This window comes from Mya arenaria, chromosome 1 (genome assembly GCF_026914265.1).
Source record: "Mya arenaria isolate MELC-2E11 chromosome 1, ASM2691426v1".
Lineage (NCBI taxonomy): Eukaryota > Metazoa > Mollusca > Bivalvia > Myida > Myidae > Mya > Mya arenaria.
The window spans coordinates 51,893,892-51,911,602 of record NC_069122.1 but is presented as its reverse complement, the minus strand read 5'-3'; the positions used below and the strand labels follow the sequence as shown (position 1 = coordinate 51,911,602).

General features: G+C 33.7%; 1 protein-coding gene across 2 annotated transcripts; it reads right to left on the bottom strand.

Moving 5' to 3' along the window:
- Positions 1-12,180: 12,180 nt before the first annotated feature.
- Positions 12,181-16,603, bottom strand: LOC128231047 (uncharacterized). 2 transcript variants are annotated; one of them, XR_008260291.1, is made up of 4 exons: positions 16,544-16,603; positions 16,235-16,331; positions 15,955-16,067; positions 12,181-13,872 (listed from the first exon to the last, which is right to left on the bottom strand). XR_008260291.1 is itself a non-coding variant. In XM_052943469.1 (3 exons), the coding sequence occupies exons 1-3, from the start codon at positions 16,342-16,344 to the stop codon at positions 13,718-13,720; spliced, it is 378 nt and encodes a 125-aa protein (XP_052799429.1). In that variant the 5' UTR covers positions 16,345-16,401; the 3' UTR covers positions 12,181-13,717. The 2 variants fall into 2 exon arrangements, 1 of the variants encoding a protein (XP_052799429.1); XM_052943469.1 differs by lacking the exon at positions 16,544-16,603 and having other exon boundaries at positions 16,235-16,401.
- Between the last annotated feature and the right edge of the window lie 1,108 nt (positions 16,604-17,711).

Below are 17,711 nucleotides of genomic sequence, written 5' to 3'. Positions count from 1 at the left end.
GGCTAAAGCAGACAGGATTAGAGGCCCTTTAATGAAAGTTGGCTAAGACAGACAGGGCTAGAGGCCCTTTAGTGATAGTTGGCTAAGACAGAGGCCCTTAAGTGATACTCGGCTAAGACAGACAGGGCTAGAGGCCCTTTAGTGATATTTGGCTAAGACAGACAGGGCTAGAGGCCCTTTAGTGACAGTTGGCTAAGACAGACAGGGCTAGAGGCCCTTTAATGATAGTTTGCTAAGACAGCCAGGGATAGAGGCACTTTAGTGAAAGATGGCTGAGGCAGAGGCCCCTTAGTGATATTTGTCTAAGACAGCAAGGGCTAGAGGCACTTAAGTGATAGTGGCTAAGACAGCCAGGGCTAGAGGCCCTTTAATGATATTTGGCTCAGACAGCCAGGACTAGAGACCTTTTTGTGAAAGTTGACTAAGACATACAGGGCTAGAGGCCCTTTAGTGATAGTTGGCTAAGACAGACAGGGCTAGAGGCCCTTTAGTGACACTTGACTAAGATAGACAGGGCTAGAGGCCCTTTAGAGATAGTTGGCTAAGACAGACAGGGCTAGAGGCCCTTTAGTGACAGTTGACTAAGACAGACAGGGCTAGAGGCCCTTAAGTGATACTCGGCTAAGAAAGACAGGGCTAGAGGCCCTTTAGAGATAGTTGGCTAAGACAGACAGGGCTAGAGGCCCTTTAGTGACAGTTGACTAAGACAGACAGGGCTAGAGGCCCTTAAGTGATACTCGGCTAAGAAAGACAGGGCTAGAGGCCCTTAAGTGATAGTTGGCTAAGACAGACAGGGCTAGAGGCCCTTTAGTGATAGCTGGCTAAGACAGACAGGGCTAGACACCCTTTAGTGATATATGGCTGAGACAGAGAGGGTAAGTCGCCCTTTAGTGATAGTTGGCTAAGACAGACAGGGCTAGAGGCCCTTAAGTGATATTTGGCTGTGACAGTGAGAGCTAGTGGCCCTTTAGTGATAGTTGGCTAAGAAAGAGGCCCTTAAGTGGTACTCGGCTAAGACCGACAAGGCTAGAGGCCTTTTAGTGATATTCGGCTAAGACAGCCAGGGCTAGAGGCCCTTTAGTGATAGTTGGCTAAGACAGCCAGGGCTAGAGGCCCTTTAGTGATAGTTGGCTAAAGCAGACAGGGCTAGAGGCCCTTTAGTGATAGTTGGCTAAGACAGACAGGGCTAGAGGCCCTTTAGTTATAGTTGACAGCAGAAAGATAGAAATACAGCAATGGTTTATATTGCCTCTTAACACTCCATGTACAGTTTTTTTAAACCTAAAATAATTCATAGTTACAGGGGGAGGGGTCGCCTCCCAAACCAAATACTGAATAAGCATGTATGTTTATATAGGGAATGGCAAGCGTACATAAATGCAAATGTTGACTTCAGAAAGGTCTTTTCATAATTATACCGACTTCATGACTGATTCCGAACATGAAGTTTCTTTAGTCAAATCCTTTTGTCCTCAAATACAAAAAATCTTAGTTTAAGTGTTTTTCTTTACCTCATAGTATGATTGTTTTCAGTTGGAACAATAAAACTAAAATTATCGGCCCTGCCGAGTTCTAGTTTCCGGACGTTTTTGAGACCATTATTTTCATCCCTTTTTCGTCTGCTTTACTTTAAAACACAACACGAGGGAATTGTAGGTCCGTTTAGAATTGATTATGTGATGTGTTGAATGTTAAAGTTCTGAAGGAAAATCAAATTCCTATTGTCTCGAACTTGCATTACATTCTCGTGATTAACATGGACAACACCTAAATGAAAAATGTTAACGTGTATATTTAAGCTAATACTAAATTAGTAAGTATTATAATAAAAATATGACAGCATACAAAATTGAATATATATATAAATTTTATTTGAAATAGATAAACATAATGTGTAGGTCCACATAGAATTAACAACAATACGTGACTTGCATTACATTATAGTACATAATATTGGCAACATCTGGATGAACAATTATTTCATATACTTTTAAGTTAATCATAAATTATCGTGTTGTATAAGAAAGCTATTTTAGCATAGAAAAAAAGACATAATTTATTTTATTTGGAATTGGAAAAACATATGTTTTTACGTTAATAATTACAATTAACAATTGTATGCTGTGATATTTTGATTATAATACTTATTGAATTATTATTAGCTTAAATATACACGTTAACATTGTTCACCCAGGTGTTGTCAATATTAATCACTAGAATGTAATGCAATTGATGAATACTTTCACTGGTATCATCCATGTACACACCACTCAAATAATGTTCAATTGTCTATTAAGCCTTATGTAAATGACACACCTAGTCATAACCACATTTGTTTTCAGAAAACAAACCGTTCCACAGTTATCGTCGTTATATATAATCAATAGCTATGCAATTCATTATTTTATCAAATGAACACAGATGGTGCAAACATATATAGTGCCGCTCTTTTAATAGCTCAACGATTGAAACAAAGTATGAATACATCGTTTGAAATGTCAAAAGTCAGATTGAATAACAATTAAGAGAAAGATATACGTTGATGTTCAATCTAAATGCTTAATTAAGTGTAAAGACTGTCTTTTTCAACTTTTAACTATCTTTTATCCATATAAAGTATTGGTAAATAAACCCAGAATTATGTAAACTGTTTACTAAAGCCTTTCATTTCTTTTTTCCGCATTTGTTTATTAAATTCTGGAGCATTAGATTAAACAATTTTCGAAGGTTGACACAAGTCTCAGCTTGGTTCTTGGAATATTGTTAAGACCAAAAAGTCATTTTTCGGAAACCAAAGGCGATAAGTCATTTGGACTCCCACACTACGTAATAAAACAGAAACTGAAATGCCCAAGCTTTCTGCCGTTGGCACACAACCGTACGTGAACAATATTTTGAATAAGATTTGATACATAAACAGGTTTTTTAGTTAAAAAGCAGTTAGTATGTTCAAGTCCTGTCTGATAATGTGATACTTATATATGTTCTAAAACTTTTAATATATAATATGGGAAAGCTCAACGCATATGAAATATTATATCAGTCCTATTAGACAGCAACGACTGCCTGTCCAAGAACCCTCGGAGAACAAGTGTACAGGAAAATATAAAGGCTTTCACAAAGGTTTAAAACAGACAACACCATTAACCTTATTTTCTTATAAACAACATTTGTCTTACTAACCTTACAGTATAAAATGAGATTAGTATAAGTAAGCTTTTGCACGGAAACACTCGTACGAAAAGTATGTTTGTAAAGATATTAGACAACACCACTTTGAGCTTCATCAATGATCGGTTACCGTAAAGGTTACTCTTAAGACAATCGAAGGAATGGTTATTTATTCAACGAACAGTGAACATTTTCTCACATTTCGTATCACAAATATATCTTTATATATATAGATATATACCATATACAATATGGAAGTTTGGTTTACCTGGTATGAATCAATTGTGAGTTTGTCACCTTGGTTGAAGAGTAACATTTTTATTGTAGGGCTTGAACCAACTGCCATTTGGGCGAGTTGCGGACACCGAAAACAAGATCACAAAAAACTTCTCGTCTTCAGTTTACTGGTGTTAATAACCTCATCATTACTTGTGCGTTTCTCGACAAAAAGGCTTATTGCCATTTGATTTAAATAGCATCAACTAAGCATGACCATAAATTATAATACAACTGATTAGTTCTAAAGAAAGTGAGAACATTTATGTTTAAAAACAAACGTACTGAGAATGAGGACCCAGTTGCGGGTAGTCGGCAGAATTTTTTTCAAGCGTAAAGCATCTGGTACTTTGCGGAACCAATGAAACTGCTTCATTTATTATTCATTCTACGAGATTTTCCTAGCCAAATTGCCCACGGTTCACAACGAAGCATAGCTGATCAAAATGAGGACATACCTCAAAGATAAAATCTTACAAAAAAGAGATATAATACCAATGTATTTATGAGAACTGAGTAGGAGAACATCAACTCTTGACCACTAGATTATTGATTACAAACAACATATATTGTATTTACTTTCGAACGAGTAAACGAGTATGCCACGCTACGCGCCTGGATTTATACAAGCTCATATGTAATAGAATATAATTACTCCTTTTTGAACCATAAGTTTTCAGAAAGGGTGGTCAGCATTTATGGAGAGGAAAGCATTACGTTTACCAACACAATAGGGGACACCGTGAGGGTAGAGATTCAAGACACGCCCGAGGGGACCCATAAATTGCTAAGTAAGGTTTACATACATTTTCTTGTTGTGGTGACTGGTATTTAAGCGGTCCTTAAAGTGGCATTCTCACAAACGGTTAATCTTTGTCCATAACTTCAACACTTGGTACACTTGTTGCCAGATAAAATTTGTGCAAATATGGAAAGATACATAACTCTAGCTTTAATAGTAGCTGTGTTATATTCCTTCTTTAATTGAAAATAAAACAAAAGATGTTGATTTTCATTCCCCCGGCGCTCTTGTTTTTAAGTACTTCTGTTCTGCAAGGAATTATTTTCTCTGAAAATCATGTAGCAATGTTTATGTTCAATATAGTTAGCCTGTATGCCGATATATATCAGTATATTGTTGCAGCCCTAGTTACAAGTTACTTATTCCTTATTTTGTGTTATTAAGGTAAAGTTTTTTTTATATGCAGTTATTTTGACATTGGCAGGGCAAGTCTTAGATGAAAATGACACAGCGGCCAGGATTTAGTCCCATGCCATTCATATACATACACACGCTGGGTTGTTTGCTGAACAACTTGACCTTGACCTCATAGTTGATGACCTTGGAATTTGGATTGATCCTATTGGTATGATGTGACTAAAATTTAGGTTTGAACTATCATGTGTTTATGTGTTTGTGTCTTTGTATTTGTGTGTGCGTGCGTGCGTGCGTATGCGTGCGTACGTTCGTGCGTGCGTGCGTGTGTGCTTTTATGAAAAAATAATGTATTGTAGTAGAGTTGGCTTTGGCTGATGCTTGCTTCATATTACGGCCGTAATGCAACTGCCATTTGCTTCTCCTTTACGATGAGTTCAATTGAATTATAAAAATACTTGCAGAAAGTGTAGCTGTTCTTTTTATCAGTCCAGAAAAGTGTTTACGTAAATAACTGATTTATTTTTTAAAAGATATCCTGGCCTAAACTAGTGTTAATGGGTTTAGCAAGCCATCATTCTTCAGTCTTCTTCTTTTTTCCTACTTTTTAAAGGTCTTTTTTGTTTTCTATTTCATTTAAATACTTATATGAACAAAAACTTCAGAAACAAGCTCAATTACAAAACATTTAAACATAAACCCGGCCAAAGACATAGAGCATAAAAACAAAACAAAATCACAAATAAGAAACAAGGAAGAACAGCACAAAACTCTAAAAACTACACAGTGCATACATACTATATAAAAATAGGTATGTTTGTAAATCAAGGATTGTTAGGTACCGCCTTGGAACGGTTGAGTAAAATATAAATTTTCTGGGGGTTAAACCAGTTTACGTGCACAAACCTCACCCTTATCCCAACAATCCTTAATAAAGAAAAACACGTAGAAGGTAATTTTTTTCAAAGTATTCATTAACTTAAGGAAACTTAATAAAAACAGATAATAATAAACTTATAGGTAAACCACAAGTAATTCAATGATTAGAGATGCCATCTCTAATTGAAGGAGGAATACAATTCAAGGCACCTAATGCAAAAACTTTTAAAGATACGATGCAGTCATTGTTTAAAACTATGAGCATCACACACAGTCTGCCTTATAAAACAAAAGGTTTAAAACTGTGTGATCATAGAGCTTCATAATAAAAAGAATCTTTGTACTAAAACTGGGATTAAATAAAGAAATAATTATAAAAAAAATCGGCATATATTACTTACTCTTTTCTTCCAAATGATTTCCTATGTAAATTCTATTTTACTATGTTTTTGGGGAAAATTGCTAACTTATAGGTAGTTTTAGCTTTATTTGACAATTTTGATTTCCTCGTGAGTCTGAGGTAGCACATATTAGTCCATTGAAGCATTGCAATCCTGAGATGGCCTTATGCCTTTGAACGTTTCAACAACATGAAACTGTTGATCAGAGCTTCAGTTCAGTTTCATGACAGGTTTGATAAAATAGGTATAAGACATTTAACATGTTTGTCTAAATAAAAGCAACTACTCACTAAGATCCTCAGAAAAACAATTAGTTCCGTATCAAAAATCTCTGACACTATAAACTATACATTTACCTTGCCAAACATTAACCACAACACAAATTATGAACTGGGCTTGTTTTTGGCAGCGCATATCTAATGCACAAAGTGTTGAGGCGTAATAAGTAAATATTGCATGTAGCATACATTTATGAAATAAGTCAGTAAAAACAATAATTGCAATTCAAAAGATACATGTACAAATTGTGCAATACAATATATTTGTTAAAACAATTTCATTTCAAGGGTGAATATATAGTATAAGATCAATATTTCATCAAATCGACCACATTACGCTTACTGGAAATCAAACTTCACATTCGCTATCAAAGGTGTGCCAGAGTAAAAAAAACAGAACTTAAAGTTCAGCCCAATGATGGAATGTAAAAAGCCCTTGAAAACTGTACCCACAGCACCCATGCAGCGAGTATGAACAAATAATGCAGTTATGCCATGTATATTCAATATTTACATGTATATAGTCTCATCAAATTTAATACACATTGATAAATGTTGTCCATGTATTGTTAAGGTTAAGCAAACCAAAACGCTTAAAACAGTGAGATGCGCAAACAAAGTCCTAAATCATGGCAGTGGGATGTCTATTTGGGTTTGAGATGTCCTCTGTCAATTTAGGCCTGATTTCTGACGAGGCCATATCATTTGTTCAAAACAATACAACAAGGAGTACAATAGTTTCCGTCCGTAAGGAACAAAATTTATTTAATCATGGAAACACGTTCTTCTAGTGGTTTCCTTCTTCTGCAATTTGAACTGGCCCCTAAAAGTATTAGAATTCAACCCACATTGATGTATACTTTTGCCATACAAGAATCCTACACGTGTCTGTAATATAAAAACCAAACAATACATACTATACATCTTATGTAGCACAACACGAAAACCTTGTGTTTTCCCGTCAATATCCTTCCACCAAAAGTCTCACCTCTGAAGCAGACGACAAATTATCAATTTTGTAAACGGAAATGCAATATATTTCTTCTTTTTTATTGTTCTTTTTTCATAAAACTTGATTACCACTATCTATGTGACACTGCTGTAAAAGGTCATATGACAACATTTTGTGTCTGCTCCGTTTGTCTTGATCTGCTTTAAGGATTTTGAAATCACTACCCACACATGTTCACTTTATTCAGACGATATGCAGAGGGTGTTACAATCAGCTTGGTTCAATGTCAAGGTCTAACTAAGAGGTCAAAGGTGAACCTTTTGAACTGATTAAAGGATTCTGAAATAATTACCCATACGTATTCACCCTATTTAGACGATGTGCAGATTGCATGCTATCAAGGTCAAACTAATGGGTCATTGGTCACATGGGTATAATATGACTTTGTGTCTGCCACATAATTACCTTATAAACTGCTTTAAGGATTTTGAAATAACTTGCCACGAATGTTAATCATATTTAGATGACGTCACAAAGGTCATATGGCTATGTTTAACATAAAATTCGACAATTTATGCATATGGGAGACATTAGTGTTTTATTACATACATAACAGTTTAATTTCTTATTGTAATTGTCTTATTTTAATGACTGGTGGCATTTTTCATGTATATATTCCATAGATTCATACAGGGTGACATTGGCCAAGGACAAGCTGGACTCGAAACAGAGGGCCTACATTGTGTTTCTGTTTTTTTCGGCGTCTACAGCAAATTCACAGGACTCCCAATCATTGGCGTCATTAACCAGCCCTTTGCCTGTCTAAAGGATGACGGAGTGTAAGCAATATTTATAGTTTAAGTTTAACCACCCTGACTTTGTGCTTGTTTTTTCAAGAAACTTTGCATTATTGTCAATATTGACTGTTATTTTTCCCCCTGACTTTTACATACCCTCATTCCTGACCCAGAGTAACCACCATCATTGTACACAATACTTCCGGTCGATGGCATTCATTTTCATACAGTTTATTATATGTGTATAAAGCATTTTAGAAGATAAAGCAAAATAATCAAACACCCATCAATGCAAAAAATGTTATAACATATTAAGATACGGATCGATCAATGCACATGACTGTGTTATTTCATTTTTTTTATTCTACTTCCCTTTACTTTAGTTTGCTTCATTTTGCCTCATTTGGAGGTGGTTGGAATCTGTATTGAAGAAATGATGGAATTTTCATAGCCTTGTTGTCATTGCTCCCATCTTGCAAAAACTTTCACCTTAACCATAACTCACATGCAATTTAGTACACATGTTACAAAAGACAATACTGACATTTGTAGCAAGGCTCAATACTTTGGCTTTAATAGTTATTATGCATTTCATTGACTGGACCTGCTTGCTTAGCTAATTTTGATTAATTTTCCTTTGTTTTATAACCAGCTCGTAGACTCAACATTGCATTAGTTTCACATTATATTACTTCAGACATTACTTTAATTTACATTGCTGAACATTGCATTACTTTACATGTCTATATTACTGGTGGTCTGACCGAGCACTATGGGGTGTCAGTATTGCAGATCTCAAATTAAACTCACTTGTCATAGTACTTTAATAATTTTATCAGATTTTGAAAAATCGGTGGTGTAAGGGATTGTAATATTTGAACATAATATGATAATTTTACCTTTTAAAGTTAACAACAATGTTGTTAATCATGTTGTTAACTTTAACAAAGTTCTGAACAATCGGCCAAAGCATGATGAATGTGATTACGTTACACAAGTCCCCATCCCTAACCAATTCTGGCACCTGTGTTTGGTACCTGTTAAGACAGATTGTTTTGTCACAAGATTACTGCTATTCCGACACTTGGTTAGTCACCAACACTGCCCTATAATAGTATTAAAGTGATGAATTGGGAAGTATAAAGCTTGTGGCAGTCTTATTCATTGACAAAGATGTATACTTTTTAAAGCTTTCGTCCATTTGTTTAGAAATTATATTAACCATTGTGATGACTATATATCTTTCTATAGAAATAAGACATTCAATTTATTGTAAAGTTTAAAACACACTATGGTCTTTTGTCGTTGGACCAATAGTATCTGCTTATTAATTCTTTTGCAATGTTCCATTTTCAGAAAATTTAGAAAATTGAATTGATGAGAGCTGTAATTAATTAAGAATTGTGACAAGCACTATTTATCCTTATAATAACCATAAGTATCATTTTCAAATTCGATATATTAAATATTGCTTAGTCATCTATTATTACTTCGTTATTATTATTTTTGATATTGTAGTATTTTAAAACATTTTGTTTTATTGTTAACGTTGTACAATGTATTGAAATACCTAAGATACCAGTCTTTTTGTTTTCATTTCTAAATGTGTTTTCAGCTCACCTGAGTACAAAATGCTCAAGATGAGCTATTTTTCAGGTCTGTCCAGCGTGTTGTCTTTCTTCCGTTTGTCTGGCGTCCTGCGGCAACAATCGCTTCCAAACATCATCTTCTCCTAAACCACTTGGACATTTTTTTTTATAAAACTTGTACCTTATGTCCTTATGTGCGTTGGTTGAACACTGGTTGTCATAGCAATATAAAGGAAAAAATACAAACTTTTTTTGGCACAAAACATGAGGCCTAGAGCTTAGGTATTTAGTGTGTAACATTGTCTAGTGGTTGTCTGTAAAGTTTGTTCAAATTATGCCCCTGGGTTCCAAACTGGCCTTACAAATTGGGTTACAAGTTTACTATAAACACATTTTGTTAAACTCTGATAGTTATGTAAAGTTTACTCTTGAAGCAAGGGCAGCAAGTCTTGTTATTTTGTCTCTCTTTCTGTGTAGATTGAATTATTATCTATTTTAAGAATCAATGGAATAGATTTTATATTTTATTAATTCTTCAAATAATCACTTCTACGTTAATTATTGTTCTTTTTATAGGTTTATAGGTTAAAGTTATTATTATATTTCTTTATTTTCTAAACTTTTCCATTTAACTACATGTAGACATTGTAAGCTACAATCTTATAATTAACGTGGATAGCTAATGCACCTCTAGATATATAAACACGAATTTAGTTCATGAATATTGAAGAAAAACTATGTTGTGTTAGTTGGAGACAGAGCTATTGTTATTTGCAGTAGATTAGTGTGTAGATCTATTATGTCCTTAAAGTATATGGCATTGTTTTGATTTTAATGGATGGTAAACTGTCCGTCGTAGGTGTGTCTGTACTTAACTGAATTGCTTGTGAACATCAAATTATACCCCTGTGGTCAAAACTTGCCACGACCCGAGGGGTTTCTGTGGACATATATCGGGAATTCTTGAATATCTTCTTGTCTTGGCCTACACGTTTAATTGGTAACAAGCATCATATATTGGTCTTCACCAAGATTGTGCAAATTATGCCCTAGGTCAAAGCCCGTCCCACACTTTTTGACCTACTTTACTTTTGAAAGTACAGCGAAGAAATTTTGACCATGTTTACAATTCTGTAAACAAATAACAAAAATTTGCTAAGATGACCTTGACTGTGACCTTTTGACCTTATTTCTTATTTTTGAAGCTACAGCAATGAAATTGTGGTCATGTGTAGAGTTTTAAAAACAAATATTGCCAATATTCAATAATCAATATTGCCATAGTCAGGTGCCGTTTAGACTCACTTTCATATTTTTGAAGCTACAGTTTTGAAATTTGGTCCATATGTACACCTTTGAGAACAAATATCAAGCTATGTTGTTTACAAATATCAAACACTTTTACTCAGGTGAGCGATTTAGTGCCATTATGGCCATCTTGTTTTTAATACAGATCATAATGAATAAAATCTTGCAAGAAACTGACTGTCAAATGCAAAAAGAAAAATACTGGAACAAACACATTAACCGAAATTACTTTTTGATTGTGTTCAATGGTGAAATTATCAAACACTATTACTCAAAACGATATACAAGAAACCTACAAGATAACGAACAATTCCAAGTCAACTGTTTATTTCTAAATAAATTGGTGTTTAAATGTATTGGTGTTAACGTCACGGAATGTGCCAACAACTGTGGGACTCAACGTTGGTTTAACCAGTTTCTGAACACTCCACTTTGCACTTATCAGCAATTATCAAAGAAATCAAAACTTTAAAGCCTAATCAGGTCCAGCATCATCTTAAAGACAAGTATTAGTATGTCAACTAACAGTGGAATAAACCATACCACTGTCGTAATCTCTTACCATACTATTTTTATCCAAGTTTTACCAAACTTGATGACAATGGCTACTGGCATAATATCTTGATCGAGTTTGATCAGCAGCCTTAGGGCACTATATACTCGAGTTTTGGCTCTCATTTAAAAAAAAAAATATACCAATTTTCTTTTGTCCGCTTTTTATCTTGTGAATTTCTAAACAAATCTTTATTAAACTTGGCTACACTGTTTATGGCTAATATCTATCTTGACTGATTTCGATCAACGGTCAGATCGCAATAATAAAACTGAAGTTGTAGCCCTTTGATTGTCAAAATTTGATCAAATTTACTTTGACCGCTGTCTTTGCTGTGTATCCTTTATCAAATCTTCACTTCAATGGGGGCAATTTACGGTTTTAAACAAGGTTGATTAACAGCCAGATCACTCCATTTACTCGGGATTTATGGCCTTGAAAATAGAGCTTGAGAAACATTACATATACGCGTGCGTGTACGTTGTTGACCATTACGCCATCAAGGTATGTGTACATCGTACAAGTTTAGTATGACATGTACACTAGCATGATACAATGTATCAATGCCACTGGCAACGTGTATACAAGTATACGACTTTAATTCAAAGTGATATTTAGCAAACAACTTTTAACACATACAAGTACACGTACAAGTTCACATACAAGTTTACGTAAATGTACACAAACAAGTACACGTAAAAGTTCACATACAGGTTTACGTAAAAGTACACATACACGTACACGTAAAATTACACATATAAATACACGTAAAAGTACAAATACAAATACACACACAAGTACACGTCCACATAGTGTTTCACAACCTCTTTATTCATTATTAATTCATTCCTTAATTATATGATATTCAAACACTCTCAAAAGTATGTACAGTAGAATAACATTTGGTTACAAACAGCATACTAAATCACAAAAGGTGATTCAATGAAACAAAGAGAACAGGCCAATTAGTAAAAACATTATGTATAACCCCTGTTAAGAACAGAACAGAAACAGAACAGAAAGTTGATTTATTTAGATTTAAACATATTGTTTCTCATCCATACACAATTTTGTAGCACAAAGGGTTGGTGTATAAATACAAATATTACAGAAACAAAACATATTAAGACAATCAATTGAAATTAAAGGATAGTATTTGTAAGCGAATTTCTTATCTCATTAGCTTTACTTACGAAAGTACACAAACGATTTAACACCGATCTTTTTTTTTGATGAAAATAACTCAATCAATTTCCACATACTCGCGTTTCTAGTGTAATACTTCCTTATATAACGTTTCCTAAAGTCTTTGTAATAATCACATTTAAAACAAAATGAAACTCATCTTCAATGTCTATTAAAGTATTAACACATAATAAACATTGTCTGTCTTCTCACGTTGCGGTCCATATCGTCCGGTTTCCAAGCGTAATTTGTGACCAGATACACGCATCCTCGTTAAACAGCTAAGCAATGATTTGTTCGTAACAATGTCAAGATATTGTTCATATTCAAGGATATGTTTTAAATGTTTATACACTGTCAACACACAATTGTTTTGTAGACTCCCTCGCCATTCTTGCATAAAATTGTCTATAACTGTCTGCTTAAACATAGGTATAAACTGCTTAATAGTAACAATGTCTGGATTATTCCATACAAAAGTAAAACCAAATTTGTCGATAATATTCTTAATATTGCTACACCAATTATGTTTTCCATTAACAAAGTCGATATATGATAGATCGTTCAAAAATTATAATAATACAATTATCTGTATTGACGACCTTAAGCCAGTATTTAATTAGACGTATATATCGATTTATATGCAATGGATATTGGTCCAGTTATCCGTAAACGCTACAGTTACCTGTGAAAAGTTTAAATGCAGCCTCTCTAGTTCTTGAGACTTAACATACCCCCACACTTGACATGAATAATTCAATATTGAGCTAACAGATGCATCAAAACGCTGACAACATGTTTTGGGTGTAAAGTTAAATGATTAAATTTGACATTAGCGCGTTCATAGACTTAAGGTGGAAATTGTAGATAAAATATTAATATAATACCTAGATTATGGCACACTATTTAAGATAAATATTTACACGAATCCTTTACAGAAACGTCTGCATTAAAAAGACATTATGTAACCTTGTTACAAAAACAGAATGGATATAACCTACACACGACATCCCATTCAAAGCAAATATTCTGAAGTAAGCACGATTCTCCAGAACCAAAAAGAGTCGATAAGCAATGTCAATACATTATAATACGTGTGTAAAGTTATATCTACAAAAGTATGATGTTTGCAGGCACTGTGTACAGAAGAATTATACACACACACCATTTCACTACTTCTTTAATTTGTTTTTAGTAGAACGTATGCTTGTTTGTATGCCTTTCAAGCATTCTACAATTTCTCCAAGTTTCCGTAGTTTTGCTTCCTCAATCCGAAGTTTCCTTTCTTTTATCTTTAGAATCCTCTGCTGGTATGATTTGTCACTGCCTGAAAGTCATATTTTTGTGTCAGTAGTTTGAGATTAAATATATGTTGCCTGTAAACCTAACTGTGTGTCAGCTGTAAAATGTCACCCTAAATCATCGAATTTTTACTATTTATTTTCTTCATATGAAGGTTTATTTCTCATAAGCCATACGGCACATGAAGACAAACACAATATTTACAATTGTATATACACATGCATGATAAGGAGAAGGCACACAATAATTGTTTTAACAATGCTCTAAAAGTAGTATACATTGATAAAAGAAACTTGTATAACATTGCAAATACTGTACGGCATACAACTTTATTATTATGTTATAGATCTACGTCAGACTTGAACTTATAACAAACCATTTAAAAGCAGATTTCATAATGTTATATATTTATAAAGATATCTAATAATGATTGGATGCCTAGAATTGCAAAAGTTAAATGATTTATAAATACATATCGTTTGCATCAGTTTATAAATTATATGAGAAAATCGATTTATATATCAAGGGCCGTAGACCTACTGATTTAAAAATCAAGAGGGGTCATCTTCTGGTCATCACCAAACTACCAATCAGGTATGAAATCCCTGGATACTAGCATTCTATTGTAACTGAGCGGAAACGAAGTGTAACTTACGGAGCGACTGACCGATTGACTGACGTAAGGACATTGTTAAAACTATATGTTTCCCCATGAATGGGGGATACAATAATATAAACAACTGTCTTCTCTGCTCTAAAATTCATCCTATACATTTTAATTTTTATCCGTATGAAATATTTTCAAATCCATTTAATTCTTTAGATTTCAACTCACACATAGATGCATATGCCAAATCATTTCTTCTTTTATCTCTAAACTAACTTATAGTCCATCAATTTATACACATTTTTGTCTCATTTGATATCCTGTTTAATCGGTAAAGGATTTCACTATTATAAATATAATAGCCGCTTTGCTGTATACTTGTTTAATAATAATGATTCCTTTGGCATACCTGGCCATAGATTTGCTGTTCGTAAACTTTAACCTAAATAATTCAATAAGGTAGTGCCCAAATATAAGACAATTGATTAAAAATAATTTTATCAATAAACCACAAAATATGTAAAATCACCAAATTGTTTGTTGATTTCATTTCCGATAGTATAAATAAACAAACCTCGGGTCTACACAAATCATCACAACATATTGGATCCAAGCCAACTCACCTAGCTGCCTCTACAACCTTTAACCTTTGGCACATATAATCACTGGATCTATGTCTCTGCCCCAAGCTAGCCCCGAATACTTTACCAGTACTTGCAGCTTAATACACCACTTGGCACTGTAGCTAATATAGCTAGCTTATATATGTTCACCATCAACTACCTCTACTAAAACCTAGACACACGTCCTTTGGTCGTGTTACATTTCGTTACGCTGCATTATGTTCTTTATCCCTTGACAACTTCTGAGCAACAATAGAAGAACTATTTCACCACTTTTGGTCAACATCACCGAAGAGCATGTTAAAGTACCTTACACAATTTATTGTCGACTGCTCCTTTTTTACTCAAACGATGTGAACAGCTCGCCATCAAACTAAATAATTCCAGCTTTTTAATATTCTCCCAACGAAAACGATGCCTGCAAATGCATTATCATCTACGCTAGCTACCTCCCGAATACCGAAAAACCGGTATATTGTACATTTGTTTATTAATTATTATCTACTGAAAATTTACTTCGACTAATTTTGCCTTTTTTTCTTTGGATCTAGTACTATTCTAAAGATAACCTTATTGACTTACCATTTTTATAAATACCAAGTTTTTAATCTGCATTATTCAATTTCATCTACCCCTACTAACGTAATCAGATGTGGATTCAAAATACTAAATGTTTGCCAATGGATTCAAAATACTAAATGTTTGCCAATTCGTCACACTTTTGGTATAAATGTGCGTCAGAAGAACCTTCATCAAGAATGTTAAATACCTATTTGTGAATACGTTATACATAAAATAACAACATACACTTAATTTAACAAACGTTCTGGTATCCGGTTCATATCCTACCATTGTTAAGGAAGTTCAAAAGTCTTACCAGTAGTTCCATCGATTTCATTACTGCTTTCTTCATCTCCATCATCTTCCTTTTCCTGTTCTGTTTCTTCTTTTCTTTGTATGTGTTGTTTTTTCGTTTTTGGGCCTCCTTTCCTGAAATGGACCCATACATGCAGTTTGTTAGTTTGCATGAATGATATCTGATTTTGTTTATGTCACCACGTTAATAACTTAAACATGTAAACATATAATATAGTACTTCACATTGATAATGTCATTATTGCAAATACATCTAGATTAAACAGCGATTCCGATATTACCTCTGTGCTTGTGCCGCCCTTTTCCGATTGGTGTTTTGTTTTTCGTTTTCGCTGTCCTCCGCCTCGTCTTCTTCGTCATCAGCATCTTTTTTGTAAGCTTTAAAGTACATTTCACACACATTTAATGATAAAAGAATACAACCAATACTAGAATAAAACCAATACACAAAGACAAACAACAGTCTTCTTTATGATATAATTTATCCTTATTATACAATTTATTGACTATTATCTGTACTAAATATCAAAATACCAAATAATCTTTTATTTATCTTTTTTCATCATTCATTTATATTACACTTTATATACATGTTCTCTCTTTTGGTACACTGAGAAATCTCCTGTGATGGGAACTTGTCTTTATTGCCTGAAAAATAAATCGTCAATTAGGAACCGAGTATGTCTACATTGTCAGAAAAGTATATTATTCATTTAGAGGTGAGTTAGTCTCAATTGCCGAAAAATATGTGTATTTAAGCTGCGCTCAGATTACAGATTAAACGTTTTAACAACTTTTTTATTTTTTGTCTTGGAACGATCAAATTTTTGCGTAAATATCTGAAAACCAGTGATAAACTGATGTCAAAAATCAGATAGCAGACTTTCATATATCCGCTCCAAAATGGATGTTTTATGCATTTTTCTTAAACCGTTAGTAACGGTTTAAGCCACAAAACATTGAATTTGGAATGGAAATATGAAAATCTGCGATCTGATCTTTTGTCAACAGTCTAGCATCACTGGTTTGCAGATATGTACGCAAACTTTTGCTAATTCCAAAACAAAAAAAGGTGGAAAAAACGGTAAATCTGTGAGAGTGTAGCTTTAAGATTCGAGTCTCCATTTCCTGAAATGTTTATCAAGAATCGTAAATGTAAACTTAACGTGTCTTTTTTATATTTTTGTGAATGGTGTAGAGGTTTTTTATATTCCAAAATATTTTATCAATTGTAATATTGTTATTTAGTTTTTAAGCAAACTTATCATACAAGTAAGAACTGCTAGAAAATATACGTAAGCACATTCATTTGCTTATTTGAGCTTCCATGTAGATATAAATCATGTGCAGTACGATTTCAAGAGGCTTTATACTAATTTCTTTTACTTCGGTTTTGGCGAAAGCTAACAGCTTCTAGACATACTCTCGAGTCTGTACCCCGAGCAGAAATAAATTATGTTGTATATTTGAGAAGCCAAGTACCCCTGATGGGGATCTAATCCATAACAGTTTGAATGAGAGGCATGAACGAATTAATCCAGGATAAACACGTCAAAAATTTCCCAGACTGAATTGTTTAATGGTTAAAAAAGTGAATAAGATTTTTTTCGAAATGCTGGTGAATCGTCAATTTCCTGAAATGTAAATTGTCCTTCTAAAACCAACAAGATCAAACATCAACATTTTTATTTCATATTAGAGGAGATATATATATATATGTAGATAATGCAGAATATGAGGTTTGTTTATAATAAAAGC

Coding starts and splice junctions, on each gene's coding strand:
- LOC128231047 (XM_052943469.1), bottom strand. CDS start 16,344: ATGTACTTTAAAGCTTACAAAAAAGATGCTGATGACGAAGAAGACGAG. Junction 16,068..16,234: donor AGGGCGGCACAAGCACAGAG/GTAATATCGGAA, acceptor GGTCCATTTCAG/GAAAGGAGGCCCAAAAACGA. Junction 13,873..15,954: donor TGAAATCGATGGAACTACTG/GTAAGACTTTTG, acceptor TATGACTTTCAG/GCAGTGACAAATCATACCAG.